Genomic DNA, 16,159 nt, shown 5'->3' with positions numbered 1-16,159 from the left:
GCAGCAAGATTAAAAAAAAACAAAAAACAAAAAATGTAAGTCCACAGATTCATAGTAAGATGTATCAAATGAGACTCTACCAGCCTGAAGAGAATGATGAAATATACTTTAAGAAAACAAAACAAAGCAAAAACACCACCCTAAATCAAAGGAAAACCTCACCAAAAATACTCTCTCTAGCTACATTATCCTTCAGATTTGAATAGACTTGTCTTGAAACTAGTTTTGCAAAAAGTCTAACAGAGCTCTCTCTCTCCTTTCTTAGGGCTTTTGGGCCCCATCTGGCCATGCTCAAGGATTACTTCTGGTGGGTTCTGGGGACCGTATGATGTGCTGGGGTCACTGGATGAGCTGCACAGAAGGCCAACACCCTACATGCTATAGTCTCTCTCTAGCCCTGATAAAGGAGTTTCTTTGAAAGACAAACTTCTTAGCCCTTTACCCCTGAGTATGGCATTCACTCATGGTGCTTATGGTTGCCTGCCCTCAATAAGATTGAGAAAGGTCTAGTTCTCCCTGGCTTACTAAAATTTTTTTTTAAATCTATAGATTTTTATTTGTAATCTCTTACTTATTTCTATAATCTCTTATTAAATGTTTTGAAAAAATTTTTAATCAACTTATTGATTTACAATTTTGTGAAAGGAGTTTAGCTTTAATCACCTGTGTATGTGCTGAGAGTCACTACCTGCACAATAAACAAAAACATTTCTCTGGGGACTAGAGCTGTATCACCCCACATGGTCCCCAAGTTCGCAAAGAGCGATCCTTGAGTGTAGAGTCAGGATTAAGTCTTGAGCATCATTGGGTGTGGCCCCCAAACAAAGGAACAAGCAAAAAAACTCTCTCATATATAGGATAGAAAGAACTGTTGGCCAGTCCTTGAAACTGGAGATGTCTGTGGAACTGAGCCTACACAGCGGGGAGCATGACTGGGACACTGGTGCAGCAAAGCAGGCATTCTGGGGATGTGTGGTGTTGGAATGACGAATGCATGGGAAGTATCATTAACAGTTTTATAAATGTTGGCATCTCAAAAGAAAAGGTAAAAACAAACAAACTAAAGACTGAGTTTAATAAGTATCTTTTAAGACTTGGGTAAGATTGAGAGGTGGGAGAGGCAGAATCTGAGTCCAGATTGCTCCCAATTGTTAATACTCTCACCCACACTATGATGCTGTATGTGCCTCCCGACTCCCATAAAAAGAGCATCTGCCCCCACTAAATCCTACTACTTGATGATGGGTGCTTTGCTCTTTGTTCTCTCCCGTCCAGTATAAGGCCATGTGTTGGAAAGGCCACAAGTTCATTCAACAGAGTGAGAGAATAAAAGCTTAGCATATAAACCTTTTAACATATGAACCTGAAATTCAGTACTAAGAGCAAATTGAGCTCCTAGTGGAATACCCAGAAGGGCTCGGTCTCCAAAGCAATTACACTTAAGTTGTACATCGCTGCATCTTTTTATAATTAAACTAATTTTAAAATGATATTGGATGTCATTTTAAATGTCATTTAATTTAAAAATGGCATTTTTTTTTCTGACTTTTAGGTCACACTCAGTGATGCTCAGGAATTACTCCCAGCGGTGGATGGGGGACCATATGGGATGCCGGGTATCGAACCCAGCTTGATCATGTGCAAGGCATATGCCCTACCCTTTGTACTATTGCTCCAGCCCCCAAAATGACATCATATTAAGCTCTCAAACTGATAAATAATATATCAGTAGACATGAGCAATAGAAAGAATTTGATATTTCCCCCTGAGCACAGAGCTAGGAGTAATAACATCAAGTAAGAAACTGAGACTAAGAACTCCAATTTACATCTACCCATCACTCCAAACATTTTCTACAGTAATCTGCATTTTCTTTTATCTTAAAATATCCTTTAGATGTTTGGAGGATCCTCCCAGGAGGGGAGATGCATGTCGAAAGTAGACTATGGACTGAACATGTTTGCCACTCAATGCCTCTTTTGCAGACCACAACACCCAAAAGGAGAGAGAGAACAAAAGGGAATGCCCTGCCACAGAGGCAGGGTGGGAAGGGGGGGATGGGGGTGGGAGGGATATTATCCATGGTGGTGGAAAATGGGCACTGGTGGAGGGATGGGTATCTGATCATTGTATAATCGAAACCAAAGCACAAAAAATTGTAAATCTACAACTTTAAAAAAAATAAAATAAAATAAAGGGAAAAAAAAATTTTAAAAAATATCAATAAAAAAAAATATCCTTTAGATGAAATCTGTTTTATAAACAGGTACAGAGCCTGTCCAAGATCCTGTGTTATTAGACTAATTCTTGTTCTTGTTTTGCGGACACGTCAAAACAAGTGCTTCGGGATTTACTTCTGGTTATACTCAAGGGACTTCGCGGTGCCAGGAATACAAACCCAGGCATCCTAAAAGCAAAGTAAATGCTCAGCCTTTGAGCAATCTATGGCCCCTCAGCTACTTATTTTAAAATCTTAGATATAACAGAACTTATAAAAACAGATTATGAGTATGCTATATTTGAACAGTTCTCCCCCCTCAATTACATATACATTTTTTTCAGATTCACAGTTTGTATTTTCTAGCAAAACTCTGGAAAATTTGGGTAAATAACTACTACAGACATACCCATATAACAATGTTGAATATTATCATCTACAAACTCTGACAACAAAATTTCACAAAGAAGGTAATAAAAAAGAACTTACGGATCACCAGCCCCTGATAAGTCTGTTCCATTTTCTTCATAATCTGGAAAAAAATCTTCTCTTTCAAGTAACTCTTGATATTTCTCTTGGTAATCTATGAAAACATTTTTAAAAGTGAAATGCTGATAAAATCTCATCAAATGATGGTAATACCCTCATCAAATGAGTGATTATATTTCTAATTAAAATATTTAATTAAATCCAGTGTTTAAATAGTAGTAAGCTTCCTAAGTAGTTTAAGTAGTAGTAAGCTTAAGTATTATGTATATAATATTTTGACAAAACTCATTCTAACTGGCTTGCTTTGACTGCTATGCTTGCTCATAAATTTTAATTATACATACAAAATAAACCTTTAAATTTGAAAATATACTAGAGTACATTTTGTGCCCCTTGTTTATTTCTTTTCAATAGACAAAACACTGGCTATTTAACTTGCTGGGGATAAATATGTTCCCTCCATTCTGTTTATCCTTCCATAAGGAGGGATTTTTCAATCAAGCATCTTGACATCCGGCTCTTCCGTTATTACACCCTAAGGAGATAAAAGTTACCTAGTTAGCAGGTGAAGTCACTAGTCTCTGTTTCTTAATCAGATGAGGCTAACCTGGCCCAGGATCTGAGATAAGGGATTTCTTCTTTCTCCTACATAGACAGCTAGAAGGAAGCTGCCTGATAAATGTTTCATTTCTATCAATCTTCCCTAGCATGGGCCATTCCAAGAAAATAGACCTGATATTACTGCTTTCCATATGCCAACTGTGTACAGCAGTGTTACTGAGTTCAAGATTAGCATATCGCTATGGTGCTCACCTCTGAATAACAAATGAAGTGGATCAGTGCATAAGAGCGAAACTTGTTACAAATGATCATCTCCAATTTCCAGAGTATAATAACTGGATAAAGATGGGGCGGAGAGATACCACAGCACTTGCTTCGCAAACATACAGCATGCAAAGCATACGATGAGCCCAAAGAATTATCACGCTGTGCTGCACCCCCACCCCAACAAAAACCCGCAAGTAAGACAAATTATTTACTCTTTTTTAAGTTTTTGTACACATTCTGTGATGTGGGTTACTCTTGGCTCTGCATTCAGGGATCACTCCTGGCAGTGCTCTAGGGACCATATGGCTTGCCAGGGACTGAACCCGGGTTAGCTGCATGCAAAGTAAGCACCTACCCACTGTACTATGGCTCGAGCCCTACTTGATTCTTCGTGCTTGCAAACATTAACCCAAATTAATGAAAGTTGTCGAGTATAAAGTGAGCCACCTGTTTCTTCCAATCTAACCAAAATAAAGTTTCAAATGCAAAAGCAGAATATCAGAATATTAAAAATCCAAGTGACTGAGGTTTTCTTCCAATCTTTCATTGCCAATGTGACAAGACACATAAATACCGAGTCAGACTTTCCGTCTAAGTGGTAAATGTAAAGAACAGTCTACGAGATAAACCCTTACCCTGTATTTTAGAATAATGTAAATTCTTCTAACAGTGATAACTTTGTCCTCGTAAAGGTAAGGTTTTCTGTAAATTACCATCTTATAAAAGTGAACAGAGGGAATGGCTGTGAGACCACATACCTGGATCAGCTGCAGTGAAAGGAACACCATCAGAAGTATAAAATGTTGGTTCATTCTAGGATGAATCAAAGTGATACAAGAATGTAACCATTTCAGAATTGTTTAAAGGCACATTAATTAATGAAGCATGGCTGATGTCACTTGTCTGCACCTGATAACGCAAGAGCAAGCAGAAAAGAAAACCAGTTTCCTAGCAGCCACTTTCATTTCATTGTTAAAGTCTAGGTTTCAGATTTCCTATTCAATTATGTCAAGTTCCTGTGATTCTACGCCTGCTGTATACTGTTTGTCACACTTTCTGCTGCGTGTTGTGGTTAAGCATCTGCTCATTTTGAGTGCGGTTTCACTTCCCCACCACTTTTCCTTTAAGAATTTCTGATCCTGAGGTCATACGGAAGCATCCTCAGAGCTACTTTCTGCCTGGTTATGCCGGCGTCCCAGGCATCACTGTACTGGGAACCAGTACGGTGAACCAATTTGGTTCTTTCAATTCAGTACAACATGCAAAGTGAGAATTTGAGACGCAAGGCTGTAGTCACCAATTATCTGGAAAAGCTGCTTCCAAGAGACCATCTGCTCACCAGAGTCTAAGCCTTGTTCATTTCCCAGGCCAGCGGACGGATCTTTCTTTAGTCTACCCTTTGCACAGCAGAATTCCATGCTTCTGCTACCTTCTGGCTGCCAAGTGATCCTAAGCCAGTAAAATGGTTATTTGACACTAAATTCTAAGAACTACTTCATGAACCTGATCTAGATTTTCAAGACTGGAATGCAAACAACAAAAAAAAAAACTTAAAATGCCAATACTAGCATACCATAAAATAATTAGGATCATTTTCAGGTGTTGCTTCTCTATAAGTTGAGGTTACATGAACTCTACCCCAATTACTTGACCGGAGCTCTACGAGCTTCAGGAGCATCTGTTTCACATCTCTGCAGACAAAAGTAGAAAAAAAAATCAATTACAGTGTATATATGAAAATGTTTACAGGTTCTAAAATATCTGAGTCTTAAAAATTTTATTCCTTATTTTTTGTGGGGGGAGGAATGGGGTGGTCCAACAGACCTGAAGTCATACTTAGGAGGTTCAGGGGCTCTACCCAGCAATTCTTAGATTTGTGGCCAACTGCGTTGATAAGGTTCAATGTGAAGGCCTTTTGAGCCTGGTGGTGCTAGGAATTACCCAAGCCCCATTATGGTACTCAGGAACTTTCAGGATTACACCCTGGTGATGCTCAGGCAACCACAGAGAATCAGGGATCAATCTGGTTTGACAACATGCAAGGTATATGCTTTAACTCCTGTATTATTTTCCTGGCACCTGATTTTCTAAATTTAACATTTATATAGCTGAAGCAATTGTGCAACAGGTAGGGCACTGATCCTACATGTGGTCACTTAGGGTTTGATCCCCAGCACCTCATATAGTCTCCGGAGCACAGGGCCAGGAGTAAGCCCTGAGCACCACCAAGTGTGGCCCAAAACAAAAAACAAACAAAAACACGTCCAAAATATTTATATCCAATGCTCAGATTCTGTAAGCCATTTGTCATTTCCTACAAGAGCAAACATGCTTGCCCGTGTTCTCTCTTGCACCTATCTCATTTGTTTGACTCTATGTCTCTGCCTACTGGCCTGTTCTTCAAACCCATGTTTTCTCTTCAATACATATTTCCTCTTTCTCTGCCTCATGTCTAAGTAAATTTCACTCTATAAAAACTATCTTGCTTCACTTAAGAAACAAAACAGACAAGCATTTTTATGCCTTTTATTGAACTTATTTACTAAACATCTATTAAATAGTTCAAAGTCTGAATCATTTCTCCGTTTAGTTTTGGGGCTATATTTGGCTGTGCTCAGGGCTTATTCCTGGCTCTGAGCTTAGAGATCACTCATGACAGTGCTCCGGGGACCATATATGGAGCTAGAGATCAAACCTGGGTTGGGCATGTACATGGCAAACACCTCTCCAACCTCCAAAATTTCAATTATTTTGATCAGATACAGCAGATTAAAAACATTCAAAGCACTGAGGCTGGAGTGATAGTACAATGGTTAGGGTGCTTGCCTTACATGTGGCCAAGCTGGATTCAGTTCTCCGAGCACCGCCAGGAGTAACTCCTGAATGCAGAGACAGGAGCAATCCTTGAACATTGCTGGTTGTGACCCCAAAACCAAAAAAAAAAAAAAAGAAACAAAATTTAAAAAATAAAGTTTCTTTATAATCTATTAAAAGAAAAAACAGTTGGCTAGAGTGATAGCACAGTGGGTATGGTTTGCCTTGCATGCGGCTGACCTGGGTTCAATTCCCAGCATCCTATATGGTCCCCTGAGCACTGCCAGGAGTAACTCCTGAGTGCATGAGTCAGGAGTAACCCCTGTCACATCACTGGGTGTGACCCAAAAAAAGCAGGGAAAACAAACAAACAAGCAAACAAAAAAAACAAAATAACAGGCAAGGCATTTGCAGGACTTCAGGTTCAATCCCTGGGACCATATGGTCCTGAGCATCACCAGATAGTCCAAAAATTAAATTTTCCTGTAGTGAGTCCAAAGCAAAATAAAGTGAGTCAGAGAACAGTAAGAAATTTAGTCTACTGTCTATCTAACATTATTTCTTTTCCTACCTGCTGCAATGTGCATCTAGGACAACATTTTCAATTCTTTGAATAATTTCCCCCATATCAGCCTTTCCCTTTTCATTCCAGGCATCTTCTAAAACTGATCCTGTCAACTGAAAAGGCAGATAATCAGCAAAACAAAGAATACAATAAAACACAGAAAAGCTAAAAGGAATAGTACAGTTCAAGCACTATTTGAAAAAGATGAATCTATACAAGTATTTTTATATTCAGCAATCTATATATCCTCTACATTTTTCTAAGCTGAGAGAAACCACAATAGAAAGAACGTTAATCACAGGCTTTATGTGTCAGTGACTATGTGATCTACTCCTTGTATGATTATTTTCAGCAATGTTTTCTCCTCAAGGCTGAAATGTAATGACACACATTACTATAGGTGTATTAAATTAATGGCATTTGTGTATTCTGCAAAATAGGTATCACACTGTTAAATCTACTCATTCCGTATTGGTGGAACACAGCATTTGAAAGGCAATTTTGTTTTTGTTTTTTTACCTGTTTTAATTTTTTTTCCCTTAAATTTTTATTAGTGAAACACCATGAGGTACAGTTGTAGACTTACAAATTTTTGTGCTTGGGTTTCAGTTAAACAATGATCGAATACCCATCCCTCCACCAGTGCCCATCTCCACCACCACTGATCCCAGTATCCCTCCCACCCTCCATACCCCCATCCCACCCTACATCTGTGGCAGGGCATTCCCTTTTGTTCTTTCTCCCCTTTTGAGTGCTGTGGTTTGCAAAAGAGACACTGAAAGGCATTCATGTTCAGTCTATAGTCTACTCTCATCACGTATCTCCCACCATGAGAGGAACCTTCCAATACCCTTTATTTGGTGCTCCCTTCTCTATCTGAGCTGCCTTCTCCCCTAGCATGTGCGGCTGGCCTCAAAGTCATGGAGTAATCCTCCTGGTACTTATCTCGGCTATTCTTGGCTGTTAGTCTCCTATTTTGTTACTTCATGTTCTCCAGATGAATGCAATCTTTCTATGTCTGTCCCTCTCTTTCTGACTCATTTTGCTTAGCATGATATTTTCCATTAGTACCACTTGTATATGAATTTCATGACTTCATCTTTTCTAACAGCTGCATAGTACTCCATTGTGTAGATGTACCAAAGTTTCTTTAACCAGTCATCTGTTCTCGGGCACTCAGGTTTTTTCCAGATTCTTAGCTATTGTAAACAGTGCTGCAATGAACAAAACATGAAAGGCAATTTTGGCATTAATAAAACTATATGCACAAATTGACAATATCAAAGCTACATGTTGGAATTTATTAGACAGAATTAACTACAGAGTTAACCCAAAGAAACTGCACACATAAAGAAAAGATGAAAGATGACAATACTGCAGAAACTAAACTGATGACACCTAAGAGAATGATACATATACACAATAAATATTAAGCAGCTACTAAAGAAAGAGATAAAGATATGTGCCACATAAAGATATATGGTATTTATTAAGTGGAAAAAAAGAAAGTATAAAAATATAAAATCTCCCATCAAAAAATAGGGCGACAAAATGAACAGAAACTTTCTCAAAGAAGAAATCCGAATGGCTTAAAGGCACATAAGAAAATGCTCTACATTATTAATCATCAGGGAGATGCAGATCAAAACCACAATGAGATACCATCTCACACCTCAGAGACTGGCCAACATCCAAAAGAGCAAAAGCAACCGGTGCTGGTGCAGATGTGGTGAGAAAGGGACCCTCCTTCACTGTTGGTGGGGATGTCCACTGGTTCAGCCCTTTTGGAAAACAGTATGGACGATTCTCAAAAACTTAGAAATTGAGCTCCCATTTGACCCAGCAATACCACTCCTGGGAATATATCCCAGAGAGGCAAAAATGTATAGTCGAAGTGACATCTGCACTTGTTTGTTCATTGCAGCACTCTTTACAATAGCCAGAACCTGGAAGAAACCTGAGTAACGGAGAACAGATGACTGGTTAAAGAAACTTTGGTACATCTACACAATGGAGTACTATGTAGCTGTTAGAAAAGATGAAGTCATGAAATTTACATACAAGTGATACTACATGGAAAGTATTATGTTAATCGAAATGAGTCAGAAAGAGAGGGATAGACATAGAAAGATTGCATTCATCTGGGGAACATAAAGTAACAAAATAGGAGACTAACACCGGAGAGTGGCTGAGATTAGTACCAGGAGTTTTGCTCCATGGCTTGAAGGACAGTCACACATTCTAGGGGAAAAGGGAGCTCAGTTAGAGAAGGGAGCACCAAATAAAGGGTGTTGGGAGGATCCTTCTAGGATGGGAGAAGCATGCTGAAAGTAGACTACAGACCAAACATGATTGCCACACAATGCCTCTTTCGCAAACCACAACACCCAAAAGGAGAGAGAACGAAAGGGAATGCCCTGCCATAGAGGCAGGGTGGGATGGGGGAGATGGGAGGGATACTGGGACCCGTGATGGTGGAAAATGGGCACTGGTGGAGGGATGGGTGTTTGATCACTGTATAACTGAAACCCAAGCACAAAAATTTGTAAGTCTACAACTGTACCTCATGGTGTTTCACTAATAAAAATTTAAGAAAAAAGAAAATATATATATACATATAAAATCTTGGGGCTGGAGCGATAGCACAGAGGGTAGGGTGTTTGCCTTGCATGCGGCCGACCCAGGTTTGATCCCCAGCATCCCATATGGTCCCCCGAGCACCACCAGGAGTAATTCCAAAGTTCAGAGTCAGGAGTATTCCGTTATCGCCGGGTGTGGCCCAAAAAGCAAAAAAAAAAAAAAAAAAAAAAAAAAAAAAAACACCTTATACATGCTACACATGTAACACATCCCTTTTTCACTTCTAAATCGTTATTAAGTACAGCAATTTTCTAATACTTAAATCTGAGAAAATTAAGTAGATACACTTGAAGTTTATCTTTAAATCATTAATATGTGATCTCCTTCCCCCAAATTATGCTAAATAGTGAAACCGTTAAAATTTAAAAATAAAATTAAACCTACCTTTAATAATTTTACTGCACAGATTAAGTTGTCATCCACAGGATTAGAAAAGAGGGCATTCAGCAACTCCCGAAGACCAGCCTGAAGAATATCTGCTCTTGTAACCTGTCCATTTGTTCCCTTGATCTTTTGGGACAAAAGAAAAATAGAAACAATTGTGCCAAAATATAATACAGATCCTTATAAAGTATTGACAAACTCAGTATTAAACAATACAAAAACACAGGAACATATTCTAGATAACATGTACATCTGATAGTGGATTCAGGTTTTTTTATTAGTGTTTATTATACTAAGTCCTCAAATCAGGATTAAAGGAAGTATAACTTATGTACCTGGGCTTGAGAAAAATCAAGCAAATGCATTATACAGTAACATTCAGCACTTTTGTCAGCAATGTAGTCAACAAACAGATCCATCTACAAATATCTGTGCTGTATGTAGGTTTAGTAAAAGTGAATTTTATGTGGAATACTTATATATACAATTGGAGCAAGAACTAAGAAACCAGAAATTACTGTGTTCTGTAGATTTAAGTGGTCTAGAAAATCAATTACAGTATATATAAGTTATTATACTTCACTGTTTTATAAAATAAAATGCAAATATAAATCCCTTCGTGAGATCCATTTATGTTCTCAGGTTTTGTTAGGACTTAAGAAAAATCTCTCCTTACCTCCAGGTTAAGATAAAGTTCTCCCAAAAAGAGCACAAATGCATGAAAACGCTTCCGGGTTACTTCATCCCCTTTTGCAGCTTGGTCTTTAACTTCATATTCAGTCCGACATCTAGCAAAGATACATCTGTTGTAATCTTACATCTTTGTTTCATTAAACAGTCAAACAAGATGGTCACTGGTGGATCCAGTTGTCCACAAGCAATCCAGAGTCACACACAATACATTACCACCCTAAGCTTTTCAGACCAGGATGTATTCCTGTCTACTGTAAATACCCAAATATACAGCTGCTCATAGAGTCCAAGTTTTAAGACATACAGTTTCGACTCATTCCTATCAAGGCTATCGTACATTTTAGCAACAAAGTTTTCATATAACTGTCTTGGTAAAATGTTTTGATCTATCTGAATACAAGAATATTGAAAAAGATCATTTATATGGATAGGTGAGTATATATACATAATTTTTTGTTTGCTTTTTCAGGCTAAATCTAAGAGCTACTCCTGTCTTTATGTTCTAGGGTCACTCCCAGTGGTGTTCAGAGACTCACAGTCTGGGCCTCACACACGCACAGCATGCATACTACTCTTCCGACCTATCTCCCCAGCCCAATACATAATTCATAAGTCCATTATTCTTGTAATTTCTATTACACAAAAAAGAGAAATGAAGGAGGGCAGAGAGACAGTACATGGGAAGGGTACTTGCCAGTTTAATCCCTGGCACTTTATACGGTTTGCCAAGTACTATCAGAAGTGATCCCAGACTGCAGAGTCAGGAGTAAGTCCCAAGCACCAATAGGTGTGGCCCCCAAACAAACTAAAAAACAAAACAAAAATACAGAGAGAGAGGGGGGGGGGGGGGGAAGAAGGAGGGGAAAAGAGAGAGAAAGAGGGAGAAAGAGAGGGGGGGTATAAAAGCAACTATTTTGATCCATTTCCAATGGCAACTAAAGACATTAAGTAACATTTTCCCTGACTTGGCCAATCTGCCTCAAAAAAAAAAAAAATGAAAAATCCTCTACTTGGATTAGAACTGACACAAGGACAGGAGTACAGGGTCATGGGTACTCAGGTGGTGGTTATGTTAGATCAGTAACCTTGTATATCAAAACCATGAATGTTAACACTATTGTAACTATGTTACCTAAAGTAAAATAAAATTTCAGTAAAAACTAAGAACACCCAAAAACTTGTCAGGAGCTTATTGATATGTTTCCTACAACAAAATCACAAATCTGTCATTATCAGCATTAAGTAAATGTCATTTACGGTTCATAAACTTTAGTTGGGGGGGGGCAGAGTTTGGGTCCATCCAAGGCAGGCATTGCTCAGGGCTTACTCCTGGTTCTGTCCTCAGGGATCACTTCTGGAGGGGTTTGGGGAACCATACAGGGTGCCAGGGATTAAAGCTGGGTCAAACGTTGGCTAGGCAAGTGCCCTCCCTGCTGAACTACCCCTGTGGCCCCAGTTAATTAATGAATTTTTTATTTAAATTTATTTATTTTAACTGAATCAAAGTGAGATACAATTACTACGCTGTTCATAACTGTGTTTTAGTCATATAACATTCCAGCACTGGTTCCTTCACCAGTGTACACCCACCACAAATGTCCCCAGTTCCCCTCGCCCCCCCCCCCACCTCTATGGTGGCACCTCCCTCTCCTTTTCCCTCCCCCTCCCTTTCCTTTTGGGAATTAGGGTTTGCAATGCAGACACTGAGAGGTTTATTCCTTTACCTGCTTTCAACACTCAGTGCCTGTCCAAAGTGATCATTTCCAGCTACAATCAATTATAATTTTTCTTTTGAAGAAAAAGTTTCTTTTAAATCTGGGATGTGCTCAGCAGCACATGCCATGTATACAAGAGACCTGGGGTGGTCACCGGGCAACAGGTGAGTGACAAAGGGAGCAGGTTATAAAGACTCAACAGCTTCTACATGGTCGTTTAGGATGGCTTAAGAATGCTTCATGCAAGAATTTACCTTTAGTTAGAGTCAACAATAGACCCAGGAAAAGAATACTGTGGCATGACTATTTTAAATCACTGTTTACACACTTTATTGAGTGAATAACATTAATTTCAGTCAGATACTTGTTACCATCTCATGCACAATAATTCCTCTTCAGAAAAAAAAAAAAGAGAGCAGTCTGTTGGCAATTCGCAGCTGGTAAGGGACGGATGAAACATAAAACAGCAGTTTTATAAGTGCTGTAACTGCACATTAACATATTTACATACAGCCTGTGGGGCGTGTAAGGCCTGCAAGGCCTGAGGTAAGGCCTGGGGCATGACAGGATGGCACTGGGCTTCTAGCTGCTGCTAGTATGGAATGGCCTGTGAACAGGTTCCCTCACTGCAACAAGGTTAACTGTAGATGATGGAAAGAACCTCAGCTCAGCCAAAACTTTTCCATTTTCAAAGCTAAACTAGCACCAAACAGTCTGATAAATACTCAGACTGTTATGGTTTTAATAACACTGCGAGAGGTGACAATTTTCACAAACTTCCTTTTACAGAACTATTTTTTGATCATTCCATTTGACATTTTGTTGTATCAAGCAATATAAAGTAAACTACTATGTGCCTGCAAAGGAGCAGACTTGGGGGTGGGTGTGAGACTGGGAACGTGAGTTGAGGAAAGGTCACACTGCTGGTGGAACTGGTGTTCGAAGGCTGAATGCCCAACTACCTCAGAGAACAGTGTGACGAACAGCTTTGTAAATCAGTGTTTAAATCAAGTTCAAAAAAATTTAAGAAGAAAATAAATAAAAGCAACACATGCTTCTTTTGGAAAAGTTATCAGAAAAAAATACATAGTACAAACTCACTGAAACCAAAAGATAGTTGCTGTGAACAGAGCCTGAATATGCATATACCTTATGTGTTATAACTGAGTTATGCCCAACATGTCACTCATCACTAGCCTTCCTCCTCACTACTACCTTTGGCAGTATCAGGTCGCTCTAGAAATATACACAGGAGGGGCCGATACAAGGGCTAAGGCACTCGCCTTGCACAAAGTAGACCTGGATTTAATCCTAGCAGGAGTGAGCCCTGGGCACAGAACCAGGAGTAAGCTTCAGTTCCTCTCCAAAAATGAAATATTTTAAAAAGAGGGAAAAAATACAGAGTCAAGAACTGTATCAGGGAGGGATGAAACTCCATGGTAGAGCACTTGCCTTGCATATGTGCATTGTGAGATTAATCTCAGCATATCATTAAAAAGAAAAAGAAAATCCATGGAGCTAAGGTCTGAAGAGAGAGGACAGGAGGCAAGGTATGGCAGGCAGCTACTCCTGGGGCAACACTGAGTACCACCAAAGGTGACTCCTAAGCAGAGCCAGGAATAGCCCCTGAATACCCCTGGGGGTGGCACAGAAGTTCAACAAAAAGAATCACAAGGATAGTCTCTTCAGCTTGGCAACGGGGTGGAAGCGCTTAGAGCTGAGGCTGGAGCTTAGCAGAGCACGTGCCTTGCATGGGTGAGCTCTGGATTTGATCCCAACAACTACTGCCCAGTTATTTCTAAGAGCCAGGCAGGCTTCAGCCTCTGAATAAGGCATACAGGGCCAAGGTAGAGTAGTCCTTGGAAAGAGAAGATGCTTTTCTGCAATTCTTCCTCCTGGAAGTGTCCACTTTCCCCCTCTTTAAGAATATAATGTGCATTTAAAAAATGATAGGCAATGCTAGCCAGATACATTTTAATAATTTTCATTTGTATTTTTCTAAATTGTTACCTCCTCAAAACTATTTGAAGTATTTCTATTACAGTGATTTGTTTCTTACCTAGTTCTAAAAGGTCCCTCTTTTTATTTTTTTTCTTTTCTTTCACATTTTGGGTCACACCCGGCATTGCACAGGGGTTACTTCTGGCTTTGCACTCAGGAATTACTCCTGGCGGTGCTCAAGGGGAGGTCCCTCTTTTTACATTAAAGTGGGCACACTGCCATATTCTATTTTCACTTCATATAAATTTATGCTCCTCATATAAATTTATGTTCCTCCCCTACAAATATTATCATGTGTGTAATTAGGTTTAGGATTGGGATTTTTGTTCTGATGTCTGGCCTGCTCCTAGAAGTGCTGGGGACTACTTCCTGACAACGTGTGATGCCTGGGATTGAACCTGCCTCCTTCTGCAAAGCATGTGCTCAGATTTTACAAATCAGAACTCAAGTTAAAGACCAAAATGAAGCCTTTAATAACCATAAGAACTGAGTGAGAGGAGCAGTGTGAGCTGTGTGCAGTAAACAGCGTTTAGAGAAAAAAAAAAGCGATCACTTCTAATGTCATGGTTTTGAGAAAAGGCACAAATCCAAAGGCTTTAAAGAAATGGCCAAAGCCTTTAAAGAAAAATACCTATTAAAACCCAGCTATGATTTTTATATTGTATAAGGAAAGATGGTCCACCCATTCCCGGCACAATTAGTATACTATCCTACTGATAGTCTTTCAAAAGAGAAATAATAAAATTCTATTGCTTTAGAAGTAATTTTCCACTAATTCCAAAAATTCACACTGACCTTTTAAGCAGCAATTGGCGGAAGTTGCCACTCTGTGGACTAATTGTGAGATGATGGGACAGGTAATTACACAGACGAGCTCCCATATAAGAGAAATTTGGGATGGATGTGGCCTTTCAGAAAGAAAAAAATTATGCATAAGACAAACAGATTGAGTTATTAATGCAAACACTTAATATCCTAAGAGAAAAAATATTTCTCCTTCCCAAACTAACCATATTGAATACAAAAATGTTAGCTGGTAACTATGTTAAGCATTTTTTCTTCTACTTACAAAAAAATAAAAACCCCAATCAAAAAAACAGTCAGAAAAAGTACAAAGAAAAAAGTTTTACAAATTCTCATCATCTAATCCGAAAGCTTACCAAAATGAAAACTGACAATATCTGTCTGTTGAGCACATTTTTTTCTTCCCACAAAATATATACAACTACCCATTGCACAGTGTCAGTTACGGATAAGCTAGAGAAACAGTCACCCAGTGACATTTCTCAAGGATGACACACAGGACAGCACAGCTCTGGGCATCAAGCAGTCCAAATCAAGATTCCCAAGCTTTGTTGAACAACCTTGGACAGAAGTAAACGTCCGTACATGCTTCCTGATTCCTAAGCAAGTTATTGATGGGAAATAGTATGAGATTACCACTTGGAGAAATGCCTGAAATCCTTGGAGTAAAGAAGAAATCAAAGGGTCAGAGCAAGAGAACAGCAGGTAGGGAGTTGCCCTTGCACATGGCTGATGCAGGATCTATCCCTGGCATTGCATCAATCGCTCCTTGAGAACCAACAGGAGCGATTCCTGAGTGCAGAGAAGGAAGCTCGGAGCACCCCCAGGAGTAGCCCCAAAACAAAAACCCCACTACTTTATCAAATATTATATACCACAGCCAAAGTAAAACTCTTATAGTTTAATTTTTATTTCAGTTTTTAAAGAATAGCAGAGAATATATCTCACTACCTAATATTAGGTAAAAAGCAATGCACAAATAAGAAAACAACAAACAAAACCCATTCA

The 16,159-nt window shown here is 39.1% G+C and overlaps 1 protein-coding gene across 3 annotated transcripts in view; it reads right to left on the bottom strand.

Moving 5' to 3' along the window:
* Positions 1-16,159, bottom strand: part of PAIP1 (poly(A) binding protein interacting protein 1) — a 32,232-nt gene that overhangs the window by 3,642 nt on the left and 12,431 nt on the right. For all 3 annotated transcript variants that reach the window (XM_056112016.1, XM_056112014.1, XM_056112015.1), the window contains exons 4-10: positions 15,143-15,255; positions 10,615-10,726; positions 9,939-10,064; positions 6,921-7,027; positions 5,109-5,226; positions 4,294-4,348; positions 2,708-2,801 (exon numbers count right to left, since the gene is read on the bottom strand). In XM_056112016.1, coding sequence (XP_055967991.1) covers positions 2,708-2,801; positions 4,294-4,348; positions 5,109-5,226; positions 6,921-7,027; positions 9,939-10,064; positions 10,615-10,726; positions 15,143-15,255 — 725 coding nt within the window. The remainder of the gene's footprint in view (positions 1-2,707; positions 2,802-4,293; positions 4,349-5,108; positions 5,227-6,920; positions 7,028-9,938; positions 10,065-10,614; positions 10,727-15,142; positions 15,256-16,159) is intronic.

This window comes from Sorex fumeus, unplaced genomic scaffold, assembly GCF_029834395.1.
Source record: "Sorex fumeus unplaced genomic scaffold, SorFum_2.1 ptg000015l, whole genome shotgun sequence".
NCBI lineage: Eukaryota > Metazoa > Chordata > Mammalia > Eulipotyphla > Soricidae > Sorex > Sorex fumeus.
The sequence above is the reverse complement of the archived record's forward strand: the minus strand, read 5'-3'. Positions and strand labels throughout refer to the sequence as shown.